We start from the raw sequence: 18,001 nt of genomic DNA, 5'->3' as shown, positions 1-18,001 counted from the left end.
CCCCAGCCAAGTTACTTCACCTGTGTGTGCCTCAGTTTCCTCATCTGTTAAATGGGGTAATGACAATACCTCCCTATAGGAGCAGCTGTGAGACTCAAATTGGGCAATGTTTGTGTCTGGCACACAGTAGGAGCTTTAGAACAATCAGGCTGGCTAAAATGGCTGTAAGCTCCGTGAGCACAGGGATGGAACCTTCTGGAGCAGCATCATGAGGGCCGCCCCACATCCAGCCCGCAGCAGAGCCGGGAGCTTCCAGGACAGAGCCGCCACGTCAGTCCATGTGTTTATTTGGAAACGCTTCCCCAGATATACAGTAAGCGCCAGTGAGTTCCGGCTTTATCCAGAGCCAAGAGCAGGAAGCTCCAAGAAGGAGGGTTCCTCGGGGCCTTCTGTCGCTCGTCCTGCAGACACCATCTGGATCTTCCCCACTGAACCCCGCCTCTGGGAACAGCGCTGAGACGAAGGCCAGGGAGCCCCGCAGCCCCGCAGGCCCCGGACCCGGGGAGGATCCGAGCCAGGAAGGGGAAATGGGGACACCGGCCAGATGGGGAGTCTGGCAGACAAGGGGGAACTTCCGTTCAAGCGTCCGGCCGGGCCCAGGCCAGGCCCGGGAGCAGCGCGGCTGCGAGCGGGGGCCCAGCAGGCCGGGCTCAGGCCCGACGCGCCTTCTTCTGCTGCTTCTTCTCAGCCTTCAGGGCCTCGTCGTGCGCCTTCCTCTTCTGGGCCAGTTTGTTGGCCTGCCAGAGGGAGAAAGTGCTTTAAACAAGGTGGGGCAGGAGTCCAGCTCGGTTCTCCCTCCCCAAAGGTTCTGGAACGAGCGCCTTCCAGCCCTAACGTGAGAGGGTCGGGAAAGACCCGAAGTGTGTCTAACACCGCTTCTTGCCCAAGGGCACAAACTGCTGCACTAAAGGTCATCCAGACCGCAGGCTCTGTCAGGAATTTGGGGAGCCTGAGAACAGGGGATGTGGGGCTGGGAGGAGCCTGAGAATGGGGGTGTCTAAGGTTGCCCTAGCTGAGGCAGCCATGGGGGGGGGGGGGGCAGCGGGGCAGGGGCGGGCAGGGCCCGGCTCACCTCGCGCACTTTCCGCCTCTTGCCGAACATGATCTTGTCGTACAGATACTTCTCCCTCTTCCTCATGGTCATGATGGCCAGCCTCTTCGCCTCGTTCTCCTCCTCCTGGGGCAGCTGACGCCTCTTGTCCAGGGTCCCCATGGTCACCTGTGGTTTCTGGGGAGACCAGTGTACCTTGTGACCTCAGCCCCAGAGGACTATGGGGGGGTAGGCCCCACAAGGGAAGGGAATGCCCCCCCAAGCTCCCTGCCTGAGTTGAGCAGGCCTTTGGCTTCGCCAGGGCCCAGGGAAGGGGTGCAGTTATGACCCATTTTTCAGGTGAGGTGACTGAGGCAGGGAGGTCTCGCCAGGGTCCCACAGCTGGTCCTCAGGGCCAAGATGCCCAATCCTGTGAGAGAAGCAGTCTGGCTGCCCCGCCCCCGCCCCCGATGACCCCAGGCCGCACTCTCATGGCTGTTTTCAGGCCCAGACCTGAGGCCCCTGCCCCAAGTTACAAGGGAACAAATGGCAGAGACGGCTCTAAAGCCCAGCTCCCAATCTCAGCCCTGACCCCCGACCCAGGGCTTGATCCCTTTCAACTCCAAGAGGCTGAGAAGACAGGGATGGCCACCTGCCCCCTCCCCCTCCAGGGGCCCCAAATGCTGCCCCCGCGTCACTGGGACGGGCTAGAAGAGGACCTCGGACCGCCCGCCTGTGGTCACGAGCAGGATTGTCCCAGGATCCCTGTCCTCAAGATGCTTCAGTCCCATCGTGTCCCCGGCCCGTGATCCCCACGGCTTGGGCCTGGCCCTGGGGAAGTGGAATGGCCCCCCTACCTTTGTCTGTGTCCTCTGCGTTTCCATCACCTTCAGTTTAGCCTCCTCTTCTTTTTCTGAACCTTCCTCTTCCTCCTCTTCCTCCTGGTCGTCACCTTCTCCCTCACCATCCTCCTCCTCACCTTCTTCCTCCTCCTCCTCCTCCTCCTCCTCTTCCGACTCTGACTCAGCCGCGTTTCCTACAGGAAACACCCAGGGACGAGTGGCAGCAGGCCGAGGCCTCTCACCCCACACTCCTCCCGCCCTCATCAGAAGCCCCCGGCCCCCTCCCCACCTGCGTGGGCTGGGAGTTACCTGGGGTCTCACCCCGCTGCAGGGCCAGCAGCTTCAGCTTCTCGGGGGGCACGTAGTCTCCTTCCTTCTCGATCACGAAGGGCGAGAGGTGGGGGGGCAGCAGCACGCCGGGGAAGTAGTCCTCCACGGGGAGCCGGAGCCGGGCGTTGACCGAGTCGAACACCCACTGGGGCTGGACGTAGCACCTGGAGGGGTCAGGGAGACGGGCTCGAGGCCGGTGCGGGGGGAGGGGAGGGGACGGGAGGGGCGCGGGGCGGCACTCACCGGCCGATGACGGGGGTGGGTGGCAGGGGCCGGTCCACAATCTGATGGGTGATGGAAGGCTCCTTCTCATCGAACGTGGCTCCGATGCACAAAGACTTGTCCCACGACACTTCCCCGCCAAAACTCCTGCACGGGGAAGGGGAGTGGGAGGGCTGGGTGAGGCAGGCGCCTAGTGGAAAGGGCAGGCAGGAGGGCCAGGGGCGTGGGAGGGGGCACAGAGAACAGCTGAGGGATGGGGTCATGACGAGGCGCCTCCCAGCACGATGCAGCCAGGCCGAGGCTGAGATAGCGACATCGCCGCCTCCAGTTCTTTAACGTGGGCGGGAGCCGGCCCCTGTCTGTACCCTGCGCCCACCCCCCACCACACAGGGACTTCATCCACCTGTGCCCCCCCACGCACCTGCATTACCACACACGTAGAGACGTGCCCACAAACCGCTCACACGCACCTGCACACTCGCCCCACCGTGCACACACAGACATGCACGGCACTGACCTGATGATGAAGGCCAGGGCCTCCCGGGGGACCTCCCTGTTCAGGAAGAACTTGAGCCCCTCAAAGAGCTTCTTGTGCTTCTCCTGGGCCTCCCGCTCCTTCCTCAGACTCTCCTCTTGCTCAGCGTTCTCCTACAGACATGCCAAGGATGGAGCCCCTGAGGTCCAGCTGTTCCCAGGGTCTCCCGGGCCCACTCTCGCTGCCTCTGGATCCCCAGTCTCGGTGGACGTGGGAGGGACGAGCAGCAATGGTCCCCCTCCCCTCTCCAGGCCAGGGCCCCACTGGCTTTTGGTGGCAAGACTCAGGGTCAAAGCGTCACATAACAGTGGCGACCCGAAGCCGTCATTGAGCCTCAGTCCCCTGTATTATGGAGACTCCCCTCCCGTCCTCCCTGGGGGTGGGGCATGACCCCACAAAACCCAGAGACCCCTCTAACCCCATCAACAGGGAACTCGTCCATCTGCTCCTCCTCCTCCGTGACGGGCACCACCACGCGGGCCAGGCTTGCGCTCAAGGCCGACAGTTTCTGGAGAAAAGAGACCAAAGGAGAGGCCTGAAGGGGAGGTCAGGCCGGCGAGCGGGCCACTCTCCTCTTGGTCCCCAAGCTCAGAGTTCTGAGCAGCCGCTGGCCCCCAGGCCTTACCTCCAGGGAGCTCTCGGAGTCCATGGCATAGGCCTCCTCGTCCCCATCTTTGGAGTCTTGGTCTTTGGCCCTCTCGAGCTAGAAGAAGGCGAGAGTGAGAACAAGGACACCTGTGCACTTTGCCCAGTGTGAGAACGAGGAGGACATGGGCCCGTGCCCCAGACCCAGACGCCTCCGAGGGCTCCCACAAGGGCACGTTACCTTGGGAGGATACTGAAGGTTGAGCGTCTGGTAGAGGCGGAAGTTGACGAAGCCCAGGAGGGTGGTGTAGAACTCGGTGAAGGTGGCCATGACTCGGTAGTCCACGTCGGTTGGATGCTGGGGGAGCCAGAGTGGGGGAATATGAGGGGCTGTCACAGGGCAGACAGAGGCCCACTGTACTGGGCCAGGAAGCACTGTCTCTAGGCATAAGGGGGCATATGGATCTTTGCCCCTTGGGCTGCCATAGAACTGTGGCCGCAGAAGGGGGAGACGGGGCCAGCCCTGTGTGCTCCCACCCCCCCACACTCATGGCTGCCTCCTCTGAGCCTTTGTTCCATCCCTAAGTGGGCAGATTTTCAACGTTCCACAGACTCAGAGTTTCAGGGATTTAAAGTTGGGATCTGTCCTCGAAGGTCAGGAACAAATTGTTCCCAGAGAAAACAAGAACCATGGGCCCTAGATCACTGCTGAAAAGGAAACGCAAACCACAAGCCCCCAACACTTCGCTTCCCACCCAGCAAATGGGCAAAGATGACAAGAGGGGAACGTTGGAGGAGTCGCGGGGAGACAGCTAAGCAAGTGCATTGTTAATGGAGCTGCAAAGTGGAGCGACAGGCTGGCGAGCAACTTGGAATTATGCAGAGACAGCGGCCAGTGAGGCTGCGCCTTGGCACCCAGACACTTTCCTTGCTGACAAATGTCCCCAAAAGGTCAGTGAAAAAAAGAGCAGTCCCCATTTACACGCTGTCTTTATGACAGAACCTTTGTAGAGAACAGGTCACTAGGGCATGAGGAACAACAAATGCATTGAAGATGGAGAAGTGTGAGGGGACGTGTGTAAACTGAGGCAGAGTGAGGTGAGGACGACCAGAAATGACAGTGCCCAGGGCCAATGGACATGTGAGCAAGCCTATTGGGGGAGCCCAAGCTTGGCTCGGAGAGGGAAGAACATGGACCTCCTGAAGAGATGGGGGACTACGGGCACTGATGGGCAGGGTCAAGCCTGGTGCTGGGAGGTGCGATTCAGATTGGAGCAAGATTTCTGTGTAAGCTGAGGCTGGAAGGGCTCCCCCAGGCCGCTCCCTCACTCTACTGAGGAGAAAGCGTGGCCCCAGAAGGCCTTGCCCGGAGTCACACAGGTTCTGGGACCAGGAAGGACTGGGGACAAGTGTGAGTGACAGCCCCTGGCATCCCTCCAGCTTGGCCCAGAGAAGGGAGCGGGTGGCAGGCGGGCCGGGCCACATAAGCCCTCCACAGGGAGCCTGCTGCCAACCCAACCACAAGAGGGCTTGAGGCGCCACGGCACTCCTCGGCCTCCCTGCACCATAAGGCAGGAGGGCTGGCTGGAGCCCGTTCCTCCCCCTGCCGCCACCCCTTCCCTCCGTCGCTCTGCACACACTCCCTGTGGAGGAGGGGCTGGCCTGCTCAGAGCAGGAGCTTCCTGAGGGCAGGGCCTCCCTCCTATCTGTCTCTCTTCCCCAGACTGGGCCTGGCACACAGTGGGCACTTAACCAGCTCATGCCCCATGGGAAGGAGCAGATGTAGATTTGGCTCCTGAGAAGGAGATGCGGCCCCCAGAGCTCCCTGAGGCTGATCGATGTCAGGTCAGTGACCTGGGCTGCCATGGCACCAGGAATCCATCTTCCTGCAGACCAGTGACTGTCCACGTGCCACAAGCAAAGGGGTACGCGAGCACAGGGGGAGGTTTCGTGGCCAAGAAGGTAAGAGTTGGTGCAAGAGACAGAGGGAGGCGAGGGGGCACCTGGGGATCCCTGAGCTGTCAGCAGGCCTGGCCCGGGCCTAGGAGGAACAAGGTGCACTCACAGCACAGAAGTCAGAGATCCAGCGAGCAAGAAAGGGGGATGGTGACGGGGCCATGAGGGGCTTGGGGGGGAAGTTGGGGGGGGGGACCGAGGGAGGAAGGCAGAGGAGACTCATCCCCATGAGACCTTGGAGCTCTGGGGGAGGTTCAAACAGACCTGTTCCAACAAAGAGGGAGCAAGGAGACTCATGGGAGACGGCAGAGAGCAGAAAAGGCACCTGACGGCTCCCCCTCCCCTGCCCCCTTTCACTGGCTCCCTATTCAGCGGCCCCAGAGAAGCACAAAGAGAGCAGCTGAGCTTCCCAGGGCGGAAGGGGGGGAGGGAGGGAGCAGCCAGTCCTGGCTGGGCCTGGCCAGCTGTCAGGAAGACCAGCCCCCCAGGAAACGGACCCCGGCCTCTGCCTCCTGACTGGCCCATCCGAGATCTGCAGGCCCAGGGAGCCGGGAGACACTGCACAGCAGGAGGGCCCCCCCAGGGGGGGGTGGCAGAGGCAAGAGGGCTCCCAAAGAGGGGGTGACACTGACAGCAGGGTACCCAAAGTGGGGAATGACAGAAGCAGCAGCCCCCCAAAGAGGGGACATCAGAGGCATCAGGGCCCCCCCCCAATGGCTGACTCAGCTCAGTTTTTATACATGGATCCTGGCTAAGCTCCTAACCCCAGAGACTGCTGGGAGATTCACCCCAAAGGGCAGAGACCAGATTCTCCCCCACTGCTACTCCAAGTGGGGGGGGGGGGTCGAGAAGACGCGGAAGAATCATGGATAGATCTCCTCAAGGGGCCTGCCCGGGATCAGAAAGAGGCCTTGAACCCAGGGCCTGACATCCTGAGCCGGGCAAAAGGGGACACTCACGTTGTGGGAGAAGGCGTAGGGGGTGATCCACACGATGGGCTGGCCCAGCACCTCAGCCTGGTAGTAAATCCCTTTGATGGACAGGAAGACCTGGGGGAGAAGGCAGGTAAGGAGGGGAGTGGCGGGGAGGGGCAGCAGAGAGGGGTGCCCCGCCCCGGGGTCTCGGGGCGCACCTTGCGCAGGGCCCGGGAGGCAATGACGTAGTTGAGGAACTCCACGGTGAGCCTCCGGCACAGCTGGATGGTCTGAACGTGGCACTTGCCCGTCCGAGGGAAGGTGGAGAACAGAAAGCACATGGAGAGGGCATCGTCCAGGTCTCGCAGGGCATCGATGAAAGAGGGGTACCTGGAACCACAGGGCGGGAATGAGGAGAGCCGGGGAGCCCCAGAGCCCCTCCCCCCACAGGGTGAGGCCTCCAGGGCCGCAGGGACCCCCAGGGGTTTAGGCCCTTGGCCCCCATTCTCCTGACACTGCTCCACCCTGGATGTTCTGGCCAAGCTTTTCCCAGGGGAGGGGTCACTAATTGGCGCCACAGTGTACAGAGCAATGAGCTGAGAAGACTCCTCTCCCTGAGACCAAATGTGGCCTGAGACTCTTTGCCAGCTGGTGAGCCCAGGCAAGCCCCTTACCCACGTGCTTCTGTCTAAGGAGGGGGAGGGGAAAGCACCAACCCAGCCAGTATCAGCCAAGAAAACCCCGCAGGGGGTCACCGAGAGGCAGAGCCAGTGCAGGCGGGCCTGGGCTTCCAGGTGGATGGCACAGGGGAGGCGGGCACTCCCTCAGTCACCCCAGATCTCCAGGGATCTGCCCAACTGGACAAAGTTTTGAAAAGAAGCCTGGAGTCTGAGTCATGAGAAGCCCCATGGGGCAGGGGCAGCCGGGGGCAGGAGACAGAGGACCAGCAGATGCCAGCCTGGGGGGGGAAGGCCGGGGGGCTCACCTCTCCTTGATGATGTGGTCGAGCTTGTAGACCGGCTTGTTGTCCTTCAGGCGCTCCACTGTGTTCCACTCGCTCTTTCCATAGGCTTTCCGGAGCTTCCTGACGAACACCTGCCCAAAGGGAGGCCCAGGGCCTTAAAGCTTTCCTTCTCCACTGTGAGCACCAAACCGCCCATTTCCGGAGCCCGGTGCAGGCTTTCCAGACATTCCGTAAGGAATTCTGCAACTTTCCCGCCTCCTTTTTATGGTCTATGAAAGGCGACGATGGCCTTTTCTCTGCCTCGGTCTTGCTGTCCCCCTCCTTCTTCTCCCTCTCCATTCCCACCATCCCCAATTAATACAAAGACACCAAACTTGCCACAAATCCACATAAGGAAGACAAAGTGCGCCCCGGTGGCAGGGCCCACCGCCCGGATCTGCTGCCCCCGCCGAGTTCCCACTGCATACGGTCACTAACCCAGCCCAGATCCCCCCCAAATCGTTCTCCCCGCCGCCCCTGAGGACCCCAGGACCCCTCCAAGCCACAACACATCTGGCCCCTCCCAGTAGAGGGCCCAGCCCTCAGGCTCCCAAGAGGCATCTCAGGCCGTCCTGATGGGCCACGTCCAGGCAGAGCTCCAGGGAAGGGCCCTGAGAAGCCTCCAGCGCTCCCGGGACTATGTGGAGGCCGTGACTCCAGGCTGCTGGGATCCCTTCTGGTCTAAGGCCGGTTGGGCCGTGGCCTGGGGCCTCCCAATTTCTACAGAGATTCCCGACCCGTGGCCCGTAGCTGGCAGGACCTGGGAGGCCGGCACAGGGTCACAGCCGCGCCAGGCCAGCAGAGACCTGGTCTTATGGCTCCAACTTTACAAAGGGCCAGGACTGAGGTCCAGAGGGCACCCATGGCTGCTCCGGAGCATCAGCTTCTCTCCCTGGGCCCATGGGCTGGCTCTGTGGAGGCTTCTCTCACCACCAGACCAGAAGCTTCTTGAGGGCCCTCCCCCAAGGCGCAGCAACCACGTCGGGAAAAGCCCGCTGCCCGACTGCCCACGAGAGCCAACCCCAGGGAGGCGGAGCTGGGCAGCCTGCCTCGACTCCCTCCCCCTCAGCCTGAGCTGGCCCTGCTGAGCCAAGTCCTGCACAGGACGAGGCAGATGGCAAGGGAGAGAAAACCCCAGGGAAGAACTTTTTGTGTCTCTCCCCGGGCAGAGAGCTCCTCTCCCAAGTTGCTCCGGGCTTTCTGGTGCCAAATGTAGCTGTGACACAAACATCCCAAGTCACACAGAGCCATCTGCTGTAGTCCTGAGCAGGGGAGGGGGGGAGGGGCCTGAGAACAGGGGGTGCCACACTGGGAGGGGCCTGAAAAGGGGGTGTCAGACTGGGAGGGGCCTGAGAACAGGGGGTGTCAGGGCTGCTGGGGGAGGGGGCTTACAATAGCGATGTCTCAGCAAGAGACCCCCGACTAAGGCCTGATCTGGCCGAAGCCCTTCCTTTTGGAAGCTGGTGGAGCAGGATGGAGCGGGGCTCATGGGATACGGAAGCAGGGGCAGGATCTGCGTCGTTCCCTCCCACCAGAAAAGTCTTTCTAAGGCTAACTCCCATCTTACTTCTGTAGCGGCGCCTCCAGGCCCTGTGAGGAAGGGGCCAGAGCCCCCTGAGGAGGAAACTGAGTTTCTATGGCTCTAAGCAATCTGCCCAGGAGCAGAGGCAGGACGTCAGGTAGGATTCACACCCAGCTTCTCCCACTGGAGAGAATCCCCAGCTCTCCCTGGCTCTCTGAGCTGGACACTGAGGGCCCTGGGGAGGACCACCCAGCCCCGCCTCCCACGGTGACCCAAGAAGCTCCTGCCAGGACCCGGGCTAAACCCTGGGGGTACAAAGAGAAGCAAGAGCTCGAGTCTGCCCATGAGGAGTTTCTAGTCCAGAAGGGGAGGCCCCCCCCCCCATACAGACATCAGAGCGCACACCAGGGGCGAAGCGAAGCCTGACCTTGTAGTCCCGGAACTTGTTGACGATGGGCTCGTGGAGAAGAAATTTGATGTCCTTGAGCAGGTAAAAGGTCCTGGCGGCCGTGGAGCCCTTGTTGACCTTCTTCTTATGTTTGGGCTCATGGGGGTAAATACCCTTCAGGATACACAGGCGTCTGAAACAGGCAAACGCAGCCGGAGAGATCGGCACTCGCTCTCTGCCCGGGCCCTGCTCAGGCCCCCAGCTCCTATCCCAGCTGGGCGCTATCACAGCCCAGAAGCCCAGGCCCTGACATGGGCAGGGGCCGGCTCTCCCGTGCATTAGCCAGACGGCCTGGGGGCCGGCAAAGTCAGCCCGGGAGGCCGCTCAGAACGCCTCCACACCCATCACACAGTCCCAGATGTACTGCATGCGAGCAAGGGCAAAGGAACCCGAGCCCTACTCCCGTCCTGGCCCTACGTGGTAGACAAAACCCCAGTCCCCCCACCCCAAAGGGGGGCCGGGAAGTCCAAGCAGCTGTACTTGCTGACAGTTTGCAGTGTCGGGTAGAAGGGTTCTGTCCCTGTGATGCACCCAGAAATGGGAGTCCTCATTAACAGCAACTCACTGACATTGTGGACAAAATGGAGCTTAGCCCGAGAACGGCCCCTTCGTGGGCACCACAAAGGCAAGTCAGACTGACAGGAGGGCAGAGTTGCCAGGGGAGCGGGATCATGGGTGCAAAAAGCAAGAAACTTAGAGCTAGAGAACCTGAATTCAAGTTCGGGCTCCCATGATAATAGAATTTTTGCAAATTTCTTTACCCATAATTCCTCATTTTATCCTCCCTGGAGGTCCCCATTTTACAAAGGAAGAAACTGAGGCAGGTCATTGAGCTGCCACTGCTTCCCTCTACGCCTCAATTTCCCCAGCAGCAGAATGAGCTTGGTGCACATCTCATCACACAGACAAGAAGGCCAGGGCCAGTGACAGGGCTGGGCCTGCAGCCCCCAGGACCGGCTTAAAGCTCTCTAAGAGCTGAGAAAGGAGGTGCTGGGAGAGGGGGGTGTCAGCCTGCCAGGGCCGCCTCCCACTCCAGGAGTCCTGCATCGTCCTCCCCGGGCCCCATTCTCACCTAAAGTCAGCGAGGCTCAGCTGGAGCTTCTTCCTGGCTTTGTTTCTGGTGATGTAGTTGGTGGCAGATCCCCTCTCGTACTTTTTGTGGAGGAAAAACAGATTTTTGTTAGCAACAACTTCTATCAAAGGACCATCAGACAGCGCATGAGCACAGGCTCAAGGAGCAAGAGCCCGCGGGAGCCCCGCCCCAGCGTAACAGGCCACAGAACTTCAGGGGCTGCCAGGCCGCCCCAGATCTGAGCAACAACCTCGATGTTCTTCTAAGAAGCCTTTGCTCGAAGAGGGGAAGGTCAAATCCCAGCTGGGCCACAGGCGTGGCCTTGGCAAGGCCATTCTCCAACAACGTAAAACGGAGCGAGACGGTCTCTCAAGTCCCGTGAGCCTTAAAGTTACAATCCCATGAACGTCCTTTGCTGCTTCCTTGGGCAAGTTCCTCTTGTACTCGATGCCCCTTCGGTGTGGGGGGTCCGGCCCGTCCATCCCCGGGAGCTCGCTGCCCAGCACCAGGCTGGGGGTCCGGCCCGTCCATCCCCGGGAGCTCGCTGCCCCGCACCAGGCGTGGGGGGTCCGGCCCGTCCATCCCCGGGAGCTCGCTGCCCCGCACCAGGCTGGGGGTCCCGGCCCGTCCATCCCCGCGGAGCTCGCTGGCCGGCACAAGCCGAGGGCCCTACCTCGGAGAGCACCAGGATCTCCGGGCCCCGCAGAACAGGCCCTTACGCGCTCACTGAGCCAAGGGAGCTCGGGACCAGGGACTTGAAACTGACTAGGTCGGCAGAGGCCTCGGAGCCCGGACTCTCAAGCTGCAGCCGAGGCCGGGGACTCGCCCACGCGCACACAGTGTCTGAGGCGGCGCTCTCCGCACCAGGCCAGGCCGCCCCCCAGGGAAGCCGGCGGAGACGGCCGGGAAAAGTGAGGAAACCGAGGCCGCCGGGCCTGCAACTGGGCCCACACTCGCAGCGAGGCTGGCATTGGAAGCCGGGTTTTTAACCCCCAAGTCCGGAGGGTCCAGAAGTCCCCGAGACCCCAGCTTGATGGCTCCCTCCCCCCTCCCTCTTTTAGGGGTCCCAGCCCCGCCCCCCGGACGCAGCCGGTCCTCGAACCTCAGAGACCCTTTCTCTAGGCTCAGCTCTCCAATCCCTCCTTCAGGGATACTCGCCGGCCCCCTCCCCCCCGCCCTTCGCATCCCCTCCCCTCAGAAGCCCCTCCTCCCCCCTCCCCACAGGCCGGCCCTATCCCCCCGTCCGGTCTCATACCTCTCTCCCCTCCGCTCGCCCCCCATCACCCTTCCCCTGACACTTCCCCGGATCCTCCGTACCTTCTTCTTCTCCAAGCCCCCCATAGCTGCCTCTTCTCACCGGCCGTGATCACGGCAAGCTCCGCAACAACAGCGGCAACAGATACTTCCGGCCCACGCGGCCTCCGCAGGACCACGTGCTTCCGGGCGCTAAAGGACCCCGACCCGCCTCCTGCCACCCAACTTTATGCCTGCTCAAGGCTACAAGAGCTTTGTGGGGTGCTCAGCCAGCAGGTCCTTCCCCCTCCAGGGGAAGGTGCCGGATCCGGGGGTGCCGGATGACGAGTGCTCCAGGCTGGCGATTCCGATCCGGGGAATCAGAAACGGCTTTTCAGGCAGCACGCGGGACAGCTCACCGGGGACGTAAGCCACCCTGAAGGCCGGAGGATGGCGCGAGGCACGCTGGGATGCAAGGGGGCGGAAATAACGGCGGCAATGGACGGTGGTAGACGATGGAAAATTACAAGAGGCCGGAAATGGCGTAGTAAGCCCAGGGCTTGTTGGGATGCAAGGGGGCGGAAAGAGCGGCGGCGGCTGGTCCGCGGGGGATTGTGGGAGACAGCGGGGCGCCCGCCCTAAACTTAACTACTGGGCTCCTGGTGAGAACGGGGCGGGAGGGGTTCTGAGAACGTCACCCCCGTCCCGGAGGCGTGGCCGCCGAGCCGGAATCTCGTCCGGTCCTAGGATGGTGAAATGAGCCAGCTGTGAGCCCTAGGCGGGGGCCTGGTTTACCTTCCCTGGGAAATGGGACTACCTACTTTTGTCGCCGTTTGCAGTTGGTTTGGGGGAGGGGCGAGGCGGGATTGGGTTCTAGCTCTGCCCGGGACCACCCTGAGATTGGTGTATCATGCGTTGCCCCACCCCCCACACCCTTCCCAGCAGGAGCCTCCTGCATAAAATCAGTAAAACAGAAAAGCGGGTAATGCCCTGGGCAGCTTGATTAGGCACCTACTGTGTACCAGGCGTTGTGCAAACACCACTCTAACGAAGCTCACAACCTGTCTGCGAGGGAGGGGTGGTTGTGATCCCCACCCGGTGGGTGAGAAAACGGAGGCAGAAGGCTAAATTGAATATTTAAAAATAAACCAAGGGAAGGGACTTGCCCAGAGTCACCCAGCCAGGAAGGATCTGAAGCAGAATTCGAACCCAAGATCTGCAGGAATCCTGGCTCAGACTCTGCGCCTTGGGGCGCCCCCTGGCGGCAGCTGGCTGTACAGAGGGACTCCAGGCAAGCTCTTTGAGCCTCAGCTGGAAGACAAAACCAAACAGGATTCTCTAGCTGATGGTGGAAACAATAGGGAGCCACTGGAGGAGTCAGAGCTGCTCTTTAGGAAGCCCACCTTGGCAGCAGACTGGAGGATGGGTTAGAGCAGGGAGAGACTTCGCCCGCCAGCTCATGGCAGTAGTTCAGATGGGAGATGGTGAGGTCAGTGCCGGGGTCATGCCAGTGTCAGAAAAGAGAAGGGGGCAGCTGAGGACCCGACAGCCAATTTAGATAGAGGTGATGAAGGCGAGGAGTCATAACCCAATGACCTCAGCAACAAGAATCTATTTTGAAACTGATTTGCAAATTTTAAGGATCCACAAAATAGGAGTTAGTGTTAATAAGCACATGCTGTCTACAAGACCAAAATGCTTAAAGAATTAAAAAAAGAAATCTGATGCCTGTAGTTATTTCTGGAAGCTTCCTCTTTCTGAAAACTTAGGGTAAAGAGGGTCACAGAAGATAAATTGGATAGCTTTGATTAGGTAAAATTGGAGAATGTTTGCATAGACAAAACCAATGCAGCTTAAATTAAAAGGGAAAGTTAAATGACGGGGAAATCTTGCAGCAAATTTCTCTGATAAACATCTCAACATGAAGAAGGAATTGATTTAAATTTATAAGAATAAGAGCCCTACCCCAACTTGTAAATGGTCAAAGGGTATGAAGTTCTTAAAAGAAAACATCTAACCTATTATCAGCCACATGGAAAAAAAAGATAAAATGGGAACTTTTAATTACATAAAATTAGAAGGTTTTTATACAAGCAAAACCAATACAGCTTAACTTAGAAAGTAAATTGTAAACTGAGAGAAAATATTCTACGGCAAGTTTTGCTGATAACAGTTTTATTTCCAGAATACAGGAGGAATTGAGCGTATCCTTCCTGATCCCTGATTCTCAACACTGTCTTCTTTCTTGTCCTTCACTTACCTATTTCTCTATCCCTTAATCATATTGATGAGAGTTAGGTATCCTTGCACCAAACCCCTTTTAGTTTGGTGCAAGGATACATGGTTAAATGCAGTCTAGTGATAGCACAGAGTCCCCTGTAAAGGAATTTACAGACCCAAAAACCTAGATTGATAAAAAGGTCTATTATGGGGTTTGGAAGTAAAGTTAAAGTCTAGTTAGTAAAAGGTGAAGGTAGAGACAAAGGGGCACCTAAAATAGGATTCCAGTGGGCAGAGATCCTTGACAGCCAGGCATAAGGCTGCCATGTTAGGAATCTCTGCAAAGAGAGAACTCCAGTTTGGCTCTTTTATAGCTCAGGGGGCTTGTGGGTAGTGTCCCAAGTTGGCTCAGATCTCGTGGGGGCTGGGACAGGCCCAGATTTCCTATTGGAATTCAAAAGGGTGCTTTTGACAGGATTTGTGAATCAAAAGTCCTAGTGATACAGGCGTAGCCCCCTTTAAGATTCCTTGTACCTTTGATTTACAAGATCTGGTCAAAACCCCAAGGGGAGATCAGTATCTGAGCCAGTTTGGGCTTGTACCCAGCCCCCCACCGGATCTGAGCTGGCTTGGATCTGCTCAGGTTTCCCCAAAACAGTTTCTTCCTTATCCGAAAAGCCCGCCAAAAATCTGGCCTTCTAGGAATCAACCTGAGCTCCGCCCTATGTTTCTTCAAGCAGATAAAGGCAGCAAAGCTAGAGTCATCTTTGGTCAGAGAGTTGAAAGATGCCAGCCAAGATGCTTTGCATCAGAGACTCTGTCCCCGCTGCTGCTGTCGGTGTATATCTTCCTCTATCTAATGCCTTTTACTAACCAGACCTCAACCTTGCTTCCAAACCTTGCAATAAACTTCTTTTTATCCATCTAGGTTTTCGAGCCTGTAAATTTATTTACAGGGGACTCTCGCCACCACTAGACCTGATTTAACTTTGTATCCTTGCGCCGAATCCTAAGGAGTTGCAGGGGAGCTCCGTGTGACTCCCTGTACCCCAATCCTGCCACTAGACCTCAATGAATCCTATTGAGGTATTTACCTCACCATTAGGTATATACCTCATCATGTTACCTCATCATTAGCTTCTAGAATTGATAATGCATCAGCTAGGAGGGGCTGGGAATCAGAAAGGAATAAATCAATCTGAAAGGACTAGTTTCTTAAAGGGAGCACAACCCACATCAATATCATTGGTTCCCCTCTCTGTCTTTTCAGTTGCATCTGTAAGTCAGACAACAAGCATTTATTAGGTTCCTACTAGGATTGTCTTCAAAGGTTGTGTCAAATTGAAAGACAAAAAGAATCTCTGCCCTCAACCAAATTTTGCCATGATCTTCCACAAGCCATCATGATTGACAGTGACAGGTCAACAAGCCTCGTGTACTGTAACGTGCTCTCTTGGCAGTTACAATTACTAGTCTGTCCTAGACCCACCAGAGTACCTTTGACCACTGTCCTTTGCAGTGTAAGCTCTACCCGGCTCGCCTCCTCTGAGGCCTTCTAAGGTCTCTGGCCACAATCTCTTGAATCTATAGCTTAATAACCGGTAGCACACTCAAGAACAACCACGTGTAATCTTAAAAGCCTTTATTATACCTACTCACATAATGCCCTAACTGATGCCCTGACTTGTTGGTTCCCGAGTGAACACCTGGTCAGAAGACCCACGTGTTCACTACCAAAATCCTTACCTCTTTCGGCTACCCATCTTGGCTTGGCCACCCAGGCTGGTGAGCCAGGGTGAACAGCAGGAGGTTAAAGAGGGAGGTTGCTGCCTGCAGTGGGCTTATATAGGGCCTGTGAGGTCACACACACAGCCAATCAGCGAGAGAGTCACCCATTACAAAACTATCTCAATATGGCCAGGATCCCGCCCAAGGGCAGTCCTAATATCCACAGAAATTACTTCTGGGCCTCAATCCCGATGCACTGTGTCCGCCCATTTAAAGGGCCCTTACAATTCCCTTTCTCTTGTTTTGCGGGAACCGCACATCTCACCAAGCTAAACTTTTAGCACCAGCTATAGTTCACTTGGTCCATGAGATGACAGAGTGTTATGCCCAAGGAGGTACAAAGCAGCAAATCAGTAAACAGAAGTATGACAATGAGAACCAGGCTCAACAGTGGCCCAAGTGTTCAACCCATTCATCAAAGTCATACTCGAGATAATAAGCCAAAGAGGTTGGATGCCAATGAGGTAGGATGTCAACACTGAGGTGGGAAGTCAACAAGGTAAAACATCACAATTCTAGTTAACAAATATCAGTAGGTAGGTTGTCACAATTCTAGTTACATTTATCACAGTTCTAGACCAATTCTAGTTTCTTACAATTTTCTGTTGCACTTTTCACACTCCTAGAACAATTCTAGCTTATCACAATTCTCAATTGCACTTGTCACAATCCTAGAACAATTCTAGTTTATCACAATTCTCAATTGCATTTGTCACAATCCTAGAACAATTCTAGCTTATCACAATTCTCTATTGCACTTTTCACAATCCTAGAACAATTCTAGCTTATCACAATTCTCTATTGCACTTTTCACAATTCTAGAACAATTCTAGTTTCACAGGTGCACATAAGCAAAGTCATGTCCAGTAACATTGTCTCAATAACAATGGCAGGTGGGTGTGTTGGTTTTTCACCCACTAATTTAAAAGCATAGTCCTTCAATAGAAAGCATAGGGCAAAGCCTCTTCCCAGGCCACCATATGGCAAGTGGCCACGGGAGAAGCAAGCAGGCCCATTGTCCATTTACAGTCTTTATATTGCGTATCACCCAAAACAGTCCATTTCAGCTGCAACACTGGAACTGTGTCTGGTGTCTCTGGTGTCATGGTCAGGAGGGACATCGCTGCCATCAGCGTCTGAAGGGCTGCGGACATCTGGCTGGTCTCTCTGGACTGTTGTCTGGTCCTTCTCTTGGATCCCCAGGTTACAAATGTCTCTGGTGGGGATGAACTCTACTGCTGGATCTGCACCTAGGAAGGAATGTACCCAGGGCCCAACTTGGGCCTTTCCAAATGCCATCCAGGCCTTTCCACATCACAGTGGAAACAAAGTTGTTGTTCAAAAAGATCAAAAGTCAGACAAAAGTTAGTCTGTCACTTAGCTGCACTTTCTGTGTATGCCCGAAGTGCATTGCTAAGGTAAAAGGCAAAGAATTTAAAAATGTAAAACCAAAATAGATTAAAAATATAAAAACAAAATAACTTTAAAATGTAAAATCAAAATACTTTGAAGATGTAAAATCAAAAATGTTTAAAAATGTAAAATCAAAATTTAAAAATTGTAAGCAATCACATATCCCAAAATTCCCTTCTCTTGTTTAGAAGAGAAGATCTTGGGGATAGTCTGTGCAGTAATGACTTTACTAGAACACTCGGCTATATCCCTGAATTCTTTTGCCTAAAAATCAAAGTTTGAGTTTCTGATACCGAATTGTACTCCAGGAGTGTGAATCAATAAATCTGATATTACTTTTCCTCCTGGGTCAAAGATCACACACTGTCTATTTATTCTAGTGATTAAAACAGCAATTTTCCAACCCATTCTAGACATAAACACTGTTTTATAAGTACCCGTAGGGGGTTGGGAAATCAAGCTCACCTGTGGAAGTGGAAAATCCACGAGGTAAGAAAAGAGGAGTTTCAACTCTCCAAAGACGATCCTAGCAGTTTTATAAGTATAAAACTCCACTCTCTCTAACTGCAAGATCTTGTCCCTGTAAGGTTTCTTAAAAATTAACTGAACTGTATTTTTAAAACTTTTCTGACTATACTCAATACCCCACAATTCCTTTTTGCCTTGGGGCATAAAGCCTACTCCTGTCCTTTGAAATGAAGACACAGGAGTTTTAAATGGATTAATGGGCAGTGCTGATGGTATTATCGCCCTTCCTTTTCCTCCTCCCCCTTCTCCCTTGGCCCAAAAAGGTGAGGCAGAGGGAAGAGGATTTGGAAAATTCCCCAAAGGCTGATTTAAAATCCAACCTGAGCTTTGCACATAAAAAGAACTAAACTTCTTCTCAAT

At 56.2% G+C, this 18,001-nt stretch overlaps 1 protein-coding gene across 1 annotated transcript; it reads right to left on the bottom strand.

Annotated features, from left to right (window-relative positions):
* Positions 1-270: 270 nt before the first annotated feature.
* On the bottom strand, positions 271-12,137 carry PES1 (pescadillo ribosomal biogenesis factor 1). Its single transcript, XM_074293969.1, has 15 exons — positions 11,777-12,137; positions 10,460-10,539; positions 9,367-9,520; positions 7,400-7,509; positions 6,633-6,804; positions 6,460-6,549; positions 3,786-3,902; positions 3,585-3,662; positions 3,378-3,467; positions 2,942-3,072; positions 2,446-2,571; positions 2,182-2,366; positions 1,888-2,066; positions 1,073-1,228; positions 271-737 (listed from the first exon to the last, which is right to left on the bottom strand). Exons 1-15 carry the CDS (start codon positions 11,798-11,800, stop codon positions 651-653), a joined length of 1,779 nt encoding a protein of 592 aa, XP_074150070.1. The 5' UTR covers positions 11,801-12,137; the 3' UTR covers positions 271-650.
* Positions 12,138-18,001: the final 5,864 nt, after the last annotated feature.

This window comes from Sminthopsis crassicaudata, chromosome 1 (assembly GCF_048593235.1).
Source record: "Sminthopsis crassicaudata isolate SCR6 chromosome 1, ASM4859323v1, whole genome shotgun sequence".
NCBI lineage: Eukaryota > Metazoa > Chordata > Mammalia > Dasyuromorphia > Dasyuridae > Sminthopsis > Sminthopsis crassicaudata.
This window is presented reverse-complemented; position numbering and strand designations above follow the sequence as displayed.